Source organism: Pristiophorus japonicus, chromosome 2, assembly GCF_044704955.1.
Source record: "Pristiophorus japonicus isolate sPriJap1 chromosome 2, sPriJap1.hap1, whole genome shotgun sequence".
Taxonomy (NCBI): domain Eukaryota; kingdom Metazoa; phylum Chordata; class Chondrichthyes; family Pristiophoridae; genus Pristiophorus; species Pristiophorus japonicus.
This window is the reverse complement of record NC_091978.1, coordinates 373,390,422-373,407,712: the sequence shown is the minus strand read 5'-3', so window position 1 is coordinate 373,407,712 and position 17,291 is coordinate 373,390,422. Positions and strand designations below refer to the sequence as shown.

Below are 17,291 nucleotides of genomic sequence, written 5' to 3'. Positions count from 1 at the left end.
GTCTCTTGAATGGTTTTAAGTTTCAGCCTACACTATCCTTCCTGGAAAACCGATGTATCCTTGTTCCACAATCCAGGTTTAACTTGAGAATACTTTTGAGATAAATCTTTTCTATTTGAGTAGAATTTGATGACAGATCATTACAGAGCCATTTATGTATGTGATAGTCTAGAAAAAAGAAATCCAGAATGAGAATTATACCAAAGGAACAGTGCATAGATTCAAATTTGGACCGGCCAACTGGTAAAAAAACTTGGCTGGACAGATGTTTGTGATCGAGATAAATGTGTAGTACTTGAGGGGAGGAGAAATGAGCTTATATCCTGGCCGTGCTGTGAAAATACAGATTTTTAAACTGCAGGTGGAAAAGGGTATAAAAAGGGCAAATGGGATTCTAAAATAAAAACCGAAAATGCTGGAAATCTCAGCAGTTCAGGCAGCATCTGTGGAGAGAAAAAAAGTTAATGTTTCGGGTCGATGACCCTTCGTCAGAACTGGCGAATGTTTTCGAAACGCATTCTTAAGCACTGAAAGGGGGAGGGGAGGAAAGAACAAAAGGGAAGGTCTGTGATAGGGTGGAAGGCAGGAGAGATTAGAGAGACAAAAGGGATGATGGGCCAAATTGAAATGGTAGTGGCTGGATTCTTGTATATACACGTGGTAGATTTGTTTCCAAGAACGTGTGTGGCCTCAGCTTTTGTTGTTCCTCAACACTCTTGTATTGTAGCAGCATAAAGTGCTTGGCTATTGGTGTTTGGAGTCTGCCCTCTGCCAGTGGCATTTCAAGAACAAGGGCGCAAGAATATTCTTCAGAAATGGATAATGCTGGAAATACTCGGCGGAGAGTGAAACGGAGTTAACGTTTCAGGTCAATGACCTTGGATCAGAACTTATTCAGAAGTCCTCCATCATTTGAAACATATAGAAACATAGAAAATAGGTGCAGGAGTAGGCCATTTGGCCTTTGAGCCTGCACCACCATTCAATAAGATCATGTCTGATTGTTCACCTCAGTACCCCTTTCCTACTTTCTCTCCATATCCCTTGATCCCTTTAGCCGTAAGGGCCATATCTAACTCTCTCTTGAATATATCCAATGAATTGGCATCAACAACTCTCTGCGGTAGGGAATTCCACAGGTTAACAACTCTGAGTGAGGAAGTTTCTCCTCATGTCAGTCCTAAATAGCCTACACCTTATCCTTAGACTGTGACCCCTGGTTCTGGACTTCCCCAATATCGGGAACATTCTTCCTGCATCTAACCTCGTCAGTCCCGTCAGAATTTTATATGATTCTATGACATCTCCTCTCATCCTTCTAAACTCCAGTGAATACAGGCCCAGTCGATCCAGTCTCTCCTCATAAGTCAGTCCTGCCATCCCGGGGATCAGTCTGGTGAACCTTCGCTGCACTCCCTCAATAGAAAGAATGTCCTTCCTCAGATTAGGAGACCAAAACTGTACACAATATTCAAGGTGTGGCCTCACCAAGGCCCTGTACAACTGCAGTAAGACCTCCAAGCTCCTATACTCTCATCCCCTAGCTATGAAGGCCAACATACCATTTGCCGCCTTCACTGCCTGCTCTACCTGCATGCCACCTTTCAATAACTGATGTACCATGACACCCAGGTCTCGTTGTACCTCCCCTTTTCCTAATCTGCCATTCAGATAATATTTTGCCTTCGTGTTTTTGCCACCAAAGTGGATAACCTCACATTTATCCACATTATACTGCATCTGCCATGCATTTGCCCACTCACCTAACCTGTCCAAGTCACCCTGCAGCCTCTTGGCGTCCTCCTCACAGCTCACACCGCCACCCAGCTTTGTGTCATCTGCAAAGTTGGAGATATTACACTCTGTTCTCTCATCCAAATCATTAATGTATTTTGTAAATAGCTGGGGTCCCAGCACTGAGCCCTGCAGCACCCCACTAGTCACTGCCTGCCATTCTGAAAAGGACCCATTTATCCCGACTCTCTGCTTTTTGTCTGCCAACCAGTTCTGTATCCACGTCAGTACATTACCCCCAATACCATGTGCTTTGATTTTGCACACCAATCTCTTGTGTGGGACCTTGTCAAACGCCTTTTGAAAGTCCAAATACACCACATCCACTGGTTCTCCCTTGTCCACTCTACTATTTATGTCCTCAAAAAAATTCTAGAAGATTTGTCAAGCATGATTTCCCTTTCATAAATCCATGCTGACTTGGACCGATCCTGTCACTGCTTTCCAAATGCGCTGCTATTGCATCTTTAATAATTGATTCCAACATTTTCCCCACCACCGATGTCAGGCTAACCAGTCTATAATTATCCGTTTTCTCCCTCCTTAAAAAGTGGTGTTACATTAGCTGCCCTCCAGTCCATAGGAACTGATCGAGTCGATAGACTGTTGGAAAATGATCACCAATGCATCCATTATTTCTAGGGCCACTTCCTTAAGTACTCTGGGATGCAGACGATCAGGCCCTGGGGATTTATCGGCCTTCAATCCCATCAATTTCCCTAACACAATTTCCTGACTAATAAGGATTTATTTCAGTTCCTCCTTCTCACTAGACCCTCGGTCCCCTAGTATTTCCGTAAGGTTATTTGTGTCTTCCTTCGTGAACCAAAGTATTTGTTCAACTGGTCTGCTATATCTTTGTTCCCCATTATAAATTCACCTGAATCCGACTGCAAGGGACCTACGTTTGTCTTCGCTAATCTTTTTCTCTACACATATCTATAGAAGCTTTTGCAGTCAGTTTTTATGTTCCCAGCAAGCTTCCTCTCGTACTCTATTTTCCCCCTCCTAATTAAACCGTTTGTCATCCTCTGCTGAATTATAAAATTCTCCTGTTTATCCTTTTACAGATAAATTGTGCTGTCATACAGAAAAGACTCTAGGCCAGCTCCCCTTCGTACTACACATTTATTTCGATCACGCATCTGTCCGTCCAAGTCTTTACCATGTGTGGGCCAGTCCTACATTTTAATCTATGCACTGTTCTCCTTTTTGGTTAATTGTCATATCTTGCATTTGCTTTTTACTTGGCCATAGAAGAGCTTGAACTGAGTTTGAGCGAGCTAGTCTTTTGAGTGCATTCATCCATCCTGAAGGTCTTCACAACCAATGAATTGCAGTCACTTGTGTAGGCAAACATGGCGGCCCCGAGAAGTACAACAAGGTTCCACAAACAATAGAGGAGGAGTCTGTACCTGTTAGTGGTTGATGGGAGATTGTTAGCCAGGCTACCAGGCAAGATTTCATACTGCACTCGATTATGTGCTCCAATTCTGTAGTGAGGCTTGAACCCGCAATCTTCACACTCATGGCAGCTAAGCCAAAATAACAGTTTGAGCAGATTGAACATTGACTTGGTGGAGATGATAGCAACAAATGGGTAATGCATTTTGGGTATACATTGCTTAACTTTAATACAGAACGGATTACATTGGGAAAGCAGCCTTAAGTTCGAATGAAGTGTTTCCTTCCTGGAGGGGAGTCTGGTGGGGAGATAGTAAAATGTTGACTAATTTCTTGACAAGTTAAGCCAAGATACTGTTTCCAAATCAGATATGATCTTGGGATATCTGAGTGTAAGGTGGGACTACTGCAGTATGAGGCTCACTGAGTCACTTGCATCCAGAAGCAATGTGGAGTAATGAGATTAAAAGTAAAGAACGATAGAGCGTGGGTTTGAACACGGTCAAATCTATATTGCACAGGTTTCAAGATCTTGTTTAAATTTAGCCTCCTCCCTCCCTGCTTTCAGCAACCGTAAACGTTTGCCTGCTCGTTCAGCCTGTCCCAACTCTCGTTCTACCATTTCTCCCCTTGTTTGGCCTACACACACTTCTCCACTCTGTCAAGCCTTTGACGCGAGGAACGTGAGTCATTGTAAAACACAGGTTTTTCAATGCTTTCTGAAAATCTGCCATTTTTTTCTCTAACAAATGTTTAATGTTCAAATGAATAGCTTAAAATCATTTTTGTAAACGAGCGATTACTCTAAATTTATCATAACATAAACAGAAGGAGTAGACGATACAGCCCCTCGAGGCTGTTCCGGCCGCCATTCAAGATCATGGCTGATCTTCGACCTCAATTCCACCCGAGAGTCCTTTGAGTTGTTTGTTATAACGCCTTCACTGATGTCTTTATTTAAAAGCCTCAGACTGTCTCTGAAGCCTGGGCTTCAACTGTTTATTTTTACCGACAGCAGTTGAGAGCTTGCAATTACAGCTGTGTTCTGATCATTTACAATTTGCAGAATATTTGCACCTAAGGTGGGTTAAAGATCTCCTCATGCTGGAAAGAAAGAAGGACTTGCATTTATATAGCGCCTTTCACGACCAGCGGACATCTCGAAGCGCTTTACAGCCAACGAAGTACTTTTTTGAAATGTAGTCACTGTTGTAATGTGGGAAACGCGGCAACCAATTTGCGCACAGCAGGCTCCCACACAGCAATATGATAATGACCAGATAATCTATTTTTGTTATGTTGATTGAGGGATGAATATAGACCAGGATAACTGCCCTGCTCCTCTTCGAAATATTGCCATGGGATCTTTTACATCCAGTTGAGAGATCAGACAGGCCTCGGCTTAACGTCTCATACGAAAGACAGCGCCGCCCCTCTGGCAGTGCGGGGCTCCCTCAGTACTGCCCCTCTGGCAGTGCGGGGCTCCCTCAGTACTGCCCCTCTGGCAGTGCGGGGCTCCCTCAGTACTGCCCCTCTGGCAGTGCGGGGCTCCCTCAGTACTGCCCCTCCGGCAGTGGGGCACTCCCTCAGCACTGCCCCTCCGACAGTGCGGCGCTCCCTCAGCACTGCCCCTCCGACAGTGCGGCACTCCCTCAGTACTGCCCCTCCGACAGTGCGGCGCTCTCTCAGCACCGATTTATTTGTTGTGCTCCAGTCCCTGGAGTGGGACTTGAACCCACAACCTTCTGACTCAGAGGCGAGGGTGCTGCCCACTGAGCCACAGCTGAGACTTCAAGGCTTTGCTGTGAGGCTTTGAGTTTCTTTTCTATTTTAAGAACCGAGAGTTTTCTCAACTGCCTTGGAAAGTCGAAATCGGGAGAAAACTTCCTTTTTATATGGACACTGACTGTTTTGGGAAATGTGTTCTCTTGCTCTCAGATTGCACTGATTTGCTTTTGAGACATGGAGTTGACGTAACTCTGGGCGATGTTATAGATTGGTTTCTGGCTTCCCTTACTATCCCCTGCCTTCCATTTGCAGGTAGGAGCCGCGTCTTGGATAACTTTTAAAACCTTTGCTTCAAGAACCACTCCAATGTGTCATCACCAATGGGAAGCTTCTCTGAAAATTATCTTGAGCTCCTCATCCAGGTTCATTGGAAAAGCTGACAATATAAACTTTATTTGCCTGCAAGCGAAACATTCCATGTTGACACGATTGCAAATTATTGCAAGTCCTAAAGGGTGTAGGGATTAAAAGCTTGGGGTTGGGGAGAGGAAAAGAGGAGATGGGTATCTTGTTAATATTGTGATCAATTCAGGAATCCCTTTATTGGCCATTTCTGTGTAGAAACATAATTTGTATGTCAAATGTGCATGGTATTGTAAAAGAAAAGCCAAATATTGTGGATGCTGGAAATCTGAAATAAAAACAGAAAATGCTGGAAACATTCAGCAGGTCAGGCAGTATCTGTGGAAAGAAACAGTTAATGTTTTGGGTCGATGACTCTTCGTCAGAATTGCATGATATTACGTTGTATGCCTGCTCCATGGTGCAGTTCTAGTTAAAAACATGACTAAGCTACGAGTTAGTTGCACCATAAGCCTACTGTTGCCTTTGCTAATTGTGGGGAAATCAGAGCAAATCCGATAGCTCAACGTTTTTTTAAAAACCAATTGTAGGTCTGATTTTTGTGCTTGTCAACCTTAATAGGTATAACAGACTAGCAAGGGAGTGGACAGAAAAGTATGCAATGCTCTAGGGTAAGGTGCTTGCAGCTTGTGAGGCTCAATGCACACACATAGCAAGATTCTCTTGTTGCTGCATGCTGATGTATGGAGTGACCAGGTATGAACTAACTGTCATCAGATGCACGGTTTTTTGATTGGGAGGTGGAGAAAGAGAAGAGCAAGAATTGAGCAACCTTTTCCCAACTGCTGAATAATATATAATTGCATGATAAGTTTTAGGATCTGTGCATGCTTATTATTTTAGACACTGTTCTACAGCAGTGCTCGAGTGCAAAGCTGCTTATGTGTCCCGTGGATCACTGGTGTTTTAGTGACAAATCTCGACATTGTAATAGTTAAATGCAAATTCTCATGTATACCAAAGTAAATAGGCTCAGTTGGAGATTGCTGATGGGAGTCCCTATGGCACTTCTGCCAACGCATTTTATTTTATAACATTAGCTGTGTGGAACTTGTACAAATACATCTAACTAGCAACCTTTATTTGAAGTCTAGTTTGACGATTAACAATTCTTCCTATGGACGAGTATCAGCTTCTCCTATTCTCTCACTAGTCTGAGATTGGCTCCAGCATTGGATCGCTTTCAGCCGTGAGCAGGATAAGCAGGGTAACTATAGACCAGTGTGTCTCTTAGTTGTGCGAATATTCTTGGAATCCATAATTCAAGATCAAATTAGTGAACATCTGTAAATGCACGGGTTAATCCAAGATCCACTAGGATATGTTGAAGGTAAGTCATGTGTGACAATTTCTGAGGTGGGTGAATAGATGAATGGCATACAGTCGATGTATTTTCAGAAAGCATTCGTATGGTATTTCAAGAGGCTTGTTAGTAAGGTGTGTACTTATGAGGAAATGTAGCAGCTTGGCGAAAGTTGGTTGACAGGACTGTGTAAATGGTTGTTAGGGTTGGAAGTGTTTTAGTCCAGGGGTCCACTTCTTGCTATGATTTGGCTTGGGTATAGGAGCACCATCTCAACTTTCATATGACAAGTAGATTTGGCAAATCGGTCATAAGGCCAAGAACATTTTGGGTTTTATAAATGGGGACATAAAATATGAGTAATAAACTTATACAATGCACTGATTAGGCCCCGGTTAGAGTATGGTGGACAGTTTAGGGTGTCCCATTGTCGAAAGGACATTGAAGTCACGGAGCGTGTACATAGTAGGTTCACCAGGGTTAAAGGGATGGATGCCATAGCTGTGAAGAAAGATTTGAGATGCTGTTAATATTTCCACTGACAGAGAAGTCTAAAATTCAATTTGATTTTAAATTGCAGTGATTGGGAAAGACTATTCCTTCTGGTTGTGGAGTTACTTACGAGAGGACATCAATTTAAAATTGTCACTGAAAATAACGAGAGGGGTTAGGAAAAATATCTTCAAGCAGAGGGTTATTGAGGCATTGCATGCTTTGTCATGGGGATCCTATAGTATACACGCTCTGTGGCTTCAATGTCCTTTCGACGATGGGACATCCTAAATTGTACACAGTACTCTTAACTGTGGCCTAACCAATGTTTTGTATAAGTTTATTAATCTTGTATTCTATGTCCCCATTTATAATGCTTTGTTGAGGTAGAGATCATTACCTCTTTTAAAGGAAAATTGGGTAAATATTGGACTCCGAGGTAGATATAGGGCTGTGGGGAGAGGGTGGAGCTTTGGGATTAGTATTGCATTGCTTTAGCAGAGTTGGTACACATGATGACAGGAGCTTCCTGTGCTGCAAACTTCTGCGGTTCCACATACTAGCCTTGTTGAAACAGGAAATGTTTTGCTTGTCACGTTGAAGTTGTCTTTGTCACAGCTAGTCCTGTGGTAACTTTGTGCTTTACTCGGATATGGTCGATCAATATTGTGTGATACAGGCTGGAATGAAAATATTGTAACCTTGGAAATAGAAACAGTTGAAACAAAACAAATGAGAGTGATTTGAAATGGGATAGTACATGCATTCTAGTTTGGTTCTTCAGTTTATTTTGTTTTTCTGTATTTGACTGGTGTCTGTCTATAAAGGCTTTTGGCAAAGACCTGTTAAATTAGGATTTTCTCCGAGTCATGCTGAATCAGAGGATGAGGCAAATTAGTGACTGGTCAGTTCAGTCTGGTTCGTGGTTGTATGTGGATATTCCAGAGAGTGCTGTGAAGTGTACGTCTGGACCCTGAATCCAGCTATTTTAGGACTTTCTGCGGTGTGACGAATTTTTGAGACAGCTGTGGAAGTTATGGGTAGTCGGGTGGAATGAATGTGTCAGATTTACTTGAAGTATAATGGACAGGGATAGCTGCCGGTTTAGTTCAGTGGTAGTTCACAACATACATTGGTCACGATGCCTCATTGGTGATTTTGAGTGCTGTTGAGAAGACAGTAGCTTTTGCAAGTAGCTTTGGAGATCTGTGTTCTTTAGGCGGTACTTTTTTTAAAAAAGCAGTGAACTGCCAAGACCAAGTACAGTATAACCCCAAGAATGAAAAGTAAAAGAAAGACTTGCATTTATAGAGCTCATTTCATGACCATCGGATGTCCCAAATCGCTTTAGGAGAGAAGCAGGCAAATGTACTTTTTTTCGGTTTGGAATGCGGGGAGTGAGTATAATATTCGTATGTTCGTTCTCTTAGTGGGATCATTGTTTCTGTGGGTTGGGATTCTGTCACCGGGCTAAGGGGACAATTATGATGATGTGGAAGTTGTTGCACAGACATCACTTTTCTTATGATGTGAACTAAAGTGCCAATGTAATGATGCTTTAGGTTAAAGCCAAACCTGCAGATTGTGGAAGAGGTGAGTTCCTGGGCAAGAATAAATCACAGCTGTATCTTTATTTCAATGCTGAAGATGGAGGAGGAAAGCAGAGGATTGTGCATTTGGTGCTTAAGAGGGGCAAGTCAAAATTTCAGGAACTGCAGTGGTCATAGTGGTAGAAATGGAGACAAGTACCCAGAGATTGATGGGGATCTAGTGTTAGAAAGAAAGGCTTGCATTTATATAGCGCCTTTCACAATCTTGGGGCGTCCCAAATCGCTTTACAGCGAATTAATTACTTTTGAAGTGTAGTCACTGTTGTAATGTAGGAAACACGGCAGCCAATTTGTGCACCACAAGCTCCCACAGCAATGTTGATTACATTGCGAAGCTTTGACCTTTGGCAATTATTTCTATATTCCTTTCGTAATGAAGAACCACCTCTGATCCATGAATCGTGTTGGATGAATTTTGGTTTTATAGAGTTAAAATGATTGGGGAAAAATGAGAGTTTGGAATGAAAATGGAATTCTGCTTCTTGTAGGAGGATTAGCAATGGAGGAGGTGTGTGTTCAGATTAAGAGAAACTAGTCTATAGGTAACCTTACATAATCGTCATCTGTCTGCATGTAGTGGAGAGTGAGCTGCTGGCTGTAATGGAGCTCTGGTGCTTCTGTCTGTAAATGGCTCTTTGATCATCTGTCGCTTTGTAATGTAATTGTTTCAGTTTGCTATTCTGGGCTTTCTCTCAAGTCCACATTTTCGGGGGACACGCAAATGGTACTCTCCTAATCTCTTGTTTTTGCTCATTCTATAAGAACACGCACCATGGTCCGGGACTCAAGCTAATTCTTAAGCCAGTAGTGGAAGCACAAGATGGTACTCTGTCCCTAATCTTCTGTTTGCTTCGAAGTGTAACTTCATGGTTAACAATAGACGGTTGAATCTCTGCCCCTCAATTGCACCATATGTTGGTGCTTAAATATGTTCTGTTGCCTTGACCAACATGCTTGTGTTCATGTCTAAAGCCAAAAAAAAGTTTTTTGTGGCCTGATGTGTGCATTGAATCTGTCTTCCATACAAAGTGATCAAAATGTAAAATCATGTCTCTTTCTGCTTGCAGGTATAACAGAATAGCCCGGGAATGGACTCAGAAATATGCAATGTGATATCTTGGAGTTCGAATATCTTACATTATAGCTGGAATAAACTTTAAATTACTGATTTTGGTTTCCTATTTGGCTGCCCCCCTTGTAAGACCACATCTTTCGTCCCCCCATCGACATGCTCTTATGAGAAGGCAATTTAGTACTTTCTGCTTGGACAAGACCAGCTCTCTGAATTTCTAATATAGTTTCATCAATCATCTGAAATTCTGACCTCCATAAATGGAGCATGTGTTAAGTGGCCAATACCTTCACAATAACCTGGTTATGAGACTAAAAGTATTCCTCATTGCTGTAACACTGCTGATTTTTACCTGAAATTGGACGAGTCCGCAGTTAAAACTCCATCCTTAACGGATTGCTGCATTGTTGGGACAGCATCTTTCATTTTCCCCAGATAAAATGACAGTCGAGTTCATTTTCTTTATGCTCATAACTTTGTTATGGATGGTGGATTGGTACAGAACGTTATAGCGCGGCATTAATTAAAATATATGCTGTATTTTATGCATGTTAATAAAAGGAATGACTTAAGGTTTCTGTTGGTTTTGCGCAGAATGCAAATGGAAGTTAGTGTCTCTTAATCTTCCTCCCCGAACGAACTAGCTCAGATCATTTTGTAAATTTAATTTACAGCTATTAGTTAATCTGTTTCCCGCAACACTTTTACATGGCACTGAATTATGATTCAAATCTGTCGGTTGACTGATCAACTAATAGCTCATATTCATTGGGTTTTTCTTTTAATAAAGTTGCATAAACTAATTTTTGAGCAGCCTGAATGAATGCAGTACAACTTGCTTTCTTTTAGTCATTTCAATATAGCTGTACCTTAAATGGTGTCTTTAGCGTGCAGTATTTGAGATTATTTGTTAAAAAATAACGGGGTGTAGTCTCAAACTGTTTGTAATAGTGCAAATTGAAATATTTCGCCAGACAAATTCTAACCAGTGGTTTTAAATGCCTTAATGCTGTATCTTAGTTCTTGGAATACACTGTTCTAGATCAAGTGTTCATGGTAACATTGATTTTTATCTTTTAGTTGAATCTAAACAAAATGTAGTTCCAGAAATGATTTGGCAGATGTAAGCTTACAGAACTGTTGGAAACAGGTGTGCAGTCTGTGCTGTCAAAACAATGTGTAGCGCACAAAGTGCTGTTGCTGCTATAAAGCATTTTATATACTTGCTCAAAGCTATATTGTGGGGTTGTTGCTAGCTTCAACAATGCAAGTGTCCTTTCTTGAGACTGGCTCTTACCTTTAAATAATGATTGGGCTAATGGAACTGTAACTTGAAATGTATTTCTTTCCCCATCTTAAAACCCGTTGCCCACCGCTTCACACTTGAGTTTCCGCAGTCTAAAATGTCTCATTTTAGTTGACCCTGAAATGAGCTTCCGACCACACATCTGCAGCATAACTAAGACCGCCAATTTCCACCTCTGTAATATCGTCCGTCTCCGCCCCTGCTGAAGCTCTCATCCATGCTTTTGTTACCTCTAGATTTGACTATTCTAACGCACTCCTAGCTGGCCTCCCACATTCTACCCTACGTAAACTAGAGGTGATCCAAAACTCGGCTGCCTGTGTCCTATCTCGCACCAAGTCCCACTCACCCATCACCCCCTGTGCTCGCTGACCTACATTGGCTTCCAGTGAAGCAACACCACGATTTCAAAATTCTCATCCTTATTTTCAAATCCTTCCATGGCCTCACCCCTCCCTATATCTATAATCTCCTCCAGCCCCCTCCCCCCCCCCGGCCATGTCTGCGCTCCTCAAATTCTGTCCTCCTGAGCATCCCTGATTATAATCGCTCCACCATTGGACGCCCTGCCTTCTGTTGCCTGGGTCCCAAGCTCTGGAACTCCCTCCCTAAACCTCTCTGACTCTCTTTTCCTCTTTCAGGACACTCCTTAAAACCTACCTCTTTGACCTGCGCTAATTTCTACTTGTGCAGATTGGTGTCAAATTTTTATCTCATAATGCTCCTGTGAAGCGCCTTGGGACATTTCACTACGTTAAAGGCGCTATATAAATACAAGTTGTTGGATAAGAGAAGGAACGGAATTACTCGAACAGTAGTTGTGCTCAGTTTTCAATCTTTTCAAAGTGCAGATAATTTTAGTACAAGAACTTGCGAACACCTTGAACTTTTATATAAACCTGTGTAAATCTCTAGGCACGGTAATTAAAATGTTACTAAAATGATGCAGCGAGGGTTTCCAAACTGTCTAGAAAGTATTCTAGACTATTTACAAAAGTGAATTTTGCATTCATTTGGAACATTTTTAATGTTTAGTGTTAACATTTAGTGCAGCTATAACTTGCCAGGCTGATTTTTATTTTGGTCTTAGTTACTGTGCTTAAGGTTTAATGTAAACTTAGTCAATATTACTTGTTCCAAACTTTATATACCTGTGTATGAGTGCTTGTAGCTATTTTAACTTCTGCAGAACTCTGAGCACTGAAAGGAATTTGAAAAAGGTGGCATGGCAGTTTAATGGCTTTTTGTACAAAAGCTCGAGGCAATTCACTTGATGTGGCGCAACAACAAATGCTGGAAGTTTTTACACTTGTGTGTATAGTAATTGGCTGCACTGGTATTTTGCGTGAAGTCCCAGAGGCGGGATAAATTACCTGCAAAAAAAATCACTTGCTGCAATAAATGACTTGCCCTAACCATAGCTGGCTTTCCAGCAACTTGATATTGCTAGATTTTGTTTACTTTTCAATGTGAGATCTTCCTGCACCACAAAACTTCCTTTCTTAAGGCCTCAGTATGTTTTCTCTCGATACCAGCAATTTGCTTTTGGTTTGAATATCTCTTCTACCCTCCCTTTGTGCCGATTTATGTATAATCTTGCTCCAAATGTAACCCGCTCTCTCCCTCCAGACCAGCAATGCTACATAGTTAATGAGCAGGGGTGGGCCTCCTGGTATTTTGAAAGCTGTACGTTGGAGAGTGAGTGGGTTGGGCAGCAGCTCTGCCCATCTCTGGGTGGATGCTGTTTGACCTGAGCGCTTCCATCCACTGTTGGAAGTCCTCTGCTGTTTACCTTCCGTATTTTTCACATCGGTCCCTCCTGCCATGCAAGGAGAGAAGGATTTCGGATTTATCCTCCTTAGTTGGAGAATTCGAAGATACTGCAATTTTAGCTGAAAGAATGCTTTGAATTTATGTTTGGTGAGCAGCTATCGTGTATGTACCTGGAAGTGCCACTAAATGCAAATTCTGTAGTATGAGATCATGCACTGTTTTGGGTATTTGTCTAAAGGATCCTACAAGAGAGACAATATTTTAAGCTTCAATACTTAATTGAAGCTCGTAACTCTTTCAGCTTGTGTGTGCACAGGCATGGTCTTCTGCCTCCTTGAATAGTTTATGCCTGCATTTTACGCATGTTTACATCTTTCCCTGACCTGTGGGGGAGCACCGGTGGCGGGTTGGGCCCATGGGGGGGGCGGGCTGTGAGCGGAGGCCCAAGAGCGGCGTGGAGGCATGCAACCTCAAGGAGCAGTACGAGCTGCGACGGCAGTGAAGAATGCCGTCAAGGTCCAGGTCGGTGATTGGAGCGTGGGCAGGAGCGGTGAGAGACTGGAGGGATGTGATCGGGGGCCCAGAGTAGGCGTGAGTTCAGGGGCAGCACGGGCCAGCCCACACTGTGATGTGTGTGTGCACTATGTCCGTGCAGCAGAGCTGGTCTCCAGTCGTCTTGGATAGTCCTTGCCACTGGACCCAGACTTGGCTCTGTCCAACCCATGTGGTGGCTGGTGTGCAACGGTCACCTCACGTTTATATAAAAAAAAAAATCCACACGGGCATCTTCCACCCTTCAGGATGTAGTTCAGGACCTGGGACTTTAGGTCCGTCATTGAAACACCTGTGGAATTCTTTTTTGGTGTGGAAGCAAGTCATCCTCGTTTTGAGGGACCACCTATGATGATGATGACCTCTTTGGGGACCATGTTTAAGCAAAGGCAAGTGATATTGGTCCGGCACTGAGAGCCAATTTCACAAGTTCAAAAGATAGTTACAGCGACAGCTGTTTGGAATGGGGGGAGGGATATCCACTGCTTCCAAATGGCTCAGAATCTCTGGTCTTCTCGGCATATGCAGTGTTAGGGGGGAGGAAGTTATAGGAACCTTTTACATCATGGTTTAAAGCTGATAACTATAGGATCATAAAATTCGGCCTGTCGAGCCTGTGCCGGCTCTCTGCAAGAGCACCTCAGCCAGTCCCACTCAACTGCCCTTTTTGACTCTTTGCAATGTTTTTTGCCTTCAGGGACTTAGCCAACTCCCTTTTGAAAGCCGTGATTGAGTCTGCCTCCACCACCCTTTCAGCCAGCACATTCCAGATCCTAACCACTCGCTGCATAAAAAGATTTTTCCTCATGTCGCCTTTGGTTCTCTGCTTGTCTACGCTTCCGCCAATGGCAACTGTTTTTCTGTCCAGACCCCCTATGATTTTGAATACTATCAAATCTCCTCTCAACCTTCTCTGCTCTAAAGGAGAACAGCCCCAGCTTATCCAGTCTATCCATATAACTGAAGTCCCTCATCCCTGGAATCATTCTTGTAAATTGTTTCTGCACCCTCTCTAAGGCCTTCACATCCTTCCTAACGTGTGGTGCCCAGAATTAGACACAATACTCCAGTTGAGGCTGAACCAGTGTTTTATGAAGGTCCATAACTTACTTGCTTTTGCGCACTCTGCCTTTATGAAGCCCAGGATCCCATGTTTTTTTTTAACCGCTTTCTCAACTTGCCCTGCGACCTTCAATGATTTACGCCCAACTTTTTTATGTTCTAACGAAGGGTCATTGTCCTGAAACGTTAACTCTGTTTCTCTGATTCCAGCATCTGGAGTACCTGCTGAGTATTTCCAGCATTTTGTGTTTTTATTTCAGATTCCAGCATCTGCAGAATTTTGCTTTAGTATCCCCCAGGTCTCTGTTCATGCACCTCCTTTGGAATTATATCCTTTAGAATAATATTACCTCTCCTCGTTCTTCCTACCAAAATTTATCACAACACTTTTCTGCATTAAATGTTACGTGTCTGCCTATTCTGCCAGGCTGTCAATGTGACGACTTCAAGGGGTCATAAAGTATTAGAAGTATAAATTGAAATCAGCGGCGGATCTGATACGTGAACGAGAAGAAGCTGGATGCATTTGACGAGGACCTGGAGAGGAGGTGCTGCGTTATTTGTAGAACAAGACGACAAACGTTCTGAATCGGGCCGAGTGAAGCTGCAGTAGTGGTAAGACCAACAGAAGTTGGCCGGGCCAATGTGTCTTAGTTACACCCAACTGCCTAAATGTCATTCACAAAATAGCATAGTGATAAAACCTACCAAGAAACGATCGGAACTTAAAAACAGTTAAATACCAAGGATGTACAAACAGGACCAACAAACCATCGGCACTTGAGGTACAGCCAGCCGTAAGGCAACTAACCAACGTGAGGGAGAGTTACTACATTTATGGATGTCCTGTCCTGGTTTTGTCAAGAACCTGAGGACTATACCTTAAAAGGTTTTAATAGAATGTTGAAAATAAGGTTTGTAATGGAATGAACATCACAGTTAATAGTTTGTAACGCAGTTGTTAGCTTTGAAGTCTGCCTCTCAGATGACTTGAGTTGAATTCATGGGACAGAGTGCAGCATGAGTAGGCCGGACAAAACTTTCAGACTTCACTTTATGCTGGTTCCTATCCGAATTTAATTAGTGTCACCATAGTTTGAAGCTTGGGGCTAGAATGTAATGTGCTTGGATTTCTTAATTGATAGCAATGGTCTTTCAATCCTCTCAACCCCTCAATTGCTTCTGTTATCAGATTGCTTCTCTAATGCGTAGTCTTGGATGAGCCAACATTTTCTCCAACCAAATATTGTGAAGACTGAAACTATTGTCTTTGGTCCCTAGCCACCAATTACATTCCCCTCCCTGGCTACGGTCTCGGGTTGCACCAGATTGTTTGCAACCTAGGCGTCCCTATTTGACCCTGAGCTGAGCTTAAGACCTCCGTATCCTCTCCATTACAGAGACTGCCTACTTCCACCTCCATAATATAGTTTGTCTCTGCCCCTGCCTCAGCCCATCTGCTGCTGCAACCCTCATCCATGCGTTTGTTACTGCCAGGCTTGACTATTGCAATGTTCACCTGGAAACTTCCCATAAATTCAACCGCAACCTAAAAGTTGCTGCCGATATCCTAACTCGCACCAAGTTGTTCTCACCCATCTCCCCCGTGCTTACTGATCTACATTGGCTTCTGCTCCACCAGCGCCTCTACTAAAATTGTCGCCCTTATCTCTGGAATTCCCTCCCTAAACACCACTCCTCCTTTAAGACACTCCTTAAAATCTATCTGACCAAGCTTTTGGGCACCTATCTCAATATCTTTATGGCCGTGTCAAATTGTGTTTTATAATGTTTTATGAAGCACCTTGGGACATTTTGCTATGTTGAAGGTGCTATAATAATGCAAGTTGTAGACCCGTCTGCAATAAGGAAGCAACATAAGACAATATGATCAAAAATTATTCAAATTCAGAAATATGGAACAGCAACGATCCCAAAGCAAACACATTATGCTAACCATTTCTTCAAACTAGTTTCAGCCACCTTTTCCTCCTTCAGTAAGATCCCTTCATACAGGTAAAATAATGGTAATGAAAAATAGTTGTCTTCCAGTGCAATTCTGTTGCAAATCAGGCTGGGTCCTGGTCTCATGTTAGGGATTATAGAAGGCAGCGTGGGAGTACTTCTCCAGCGTTTTCAGGTGTCAAGTTTCCTATATTACGTGTATGTTCTCTGGCCAAAGACCGCCTTAAGTGGAGGAAATGCATCCGTGAGGGCGCTGAGCACCTCGAGTCTCCTTGCTGAGAGTATGCAGAGATCAAGCGCAGGCAGTGGAAGGAACGTGCGGCAAACCAGTCCCACCCACCCCTTCCCTCAACGACTCTCTGTCCCACCTGTAACGGGGACTGTGGCTCTTGAACTGGACTGTTCAGCCACCTGAAGACTCATATATTTTAAGAGTGGAAGCAAGTCTTCCTCGATTCTGAGGGACTGCCTATGATGATGATGATTACAACAGTGACTGCACTTAAAATGTACTTTGTTGGCTGTAAAGTGCTTTGGGCTGTTCAGATAATGCAAGTTATTTCTTTGCACCTGTTTTACAACTGAAAAATGAAAATTTGTGCTCTGCCCCCCTCCCCCACCCACTTACTGTTTGCTATCTCTTACTTTTTCCTAAACTGGTTTTACCTGTGTCAATTTCTGGGATTTAGCCTAAATCTGATAATAGTGTTGCAGGAACAACACTCCAATCTGCAGCTCTGGGAATCCAAACCGGTTAAACCAGTTTCAGGACGCAGCAAGCAGTGTGAGTGAAGAGCAGATCCATTA

The 17,291-nt window shown here is 42.9% G+C and overlaps 1 protein-coding gene across 4 annotated transcripts in view; it reads left to right on the top strand.

Annotated features, from left to right (window-relative positions):
- Nucleotides 1-12,552, top strand: part of LOC139251034 (ubiquitin-conjugating enzyme E2 D2-like) — a 44,054-nt gene extending 31,502 nt beyond the window's left edge. For 2 of the 4 annotated variants that reach the window (XM_070873150.1, XM_070873152.1), the window contains exons 7-8: nt 5,911-5,960; nt 9,822-12,552. In XM_070873150.1, coding sequence (XP_070729251.1) covers nt 5,911-5,959 — 49 coding nt within the window. In that variant the 3' untranslated portion in view covers nt 5,960; nt 9,822-12,552. Of the gene's footprint in view, nt 1-5,910; nt 5,961-9,242; nt 9,297-9,821 lie in introns of all 4 variants that reach the window. The other 2 variants (XR_011591376.1, XM_070873151.1) reach the window with 2 other exon arrangements.
- The last annotated feature ends 4,739 nt before the right edge of the window (nt 12,553-17,291 follow it).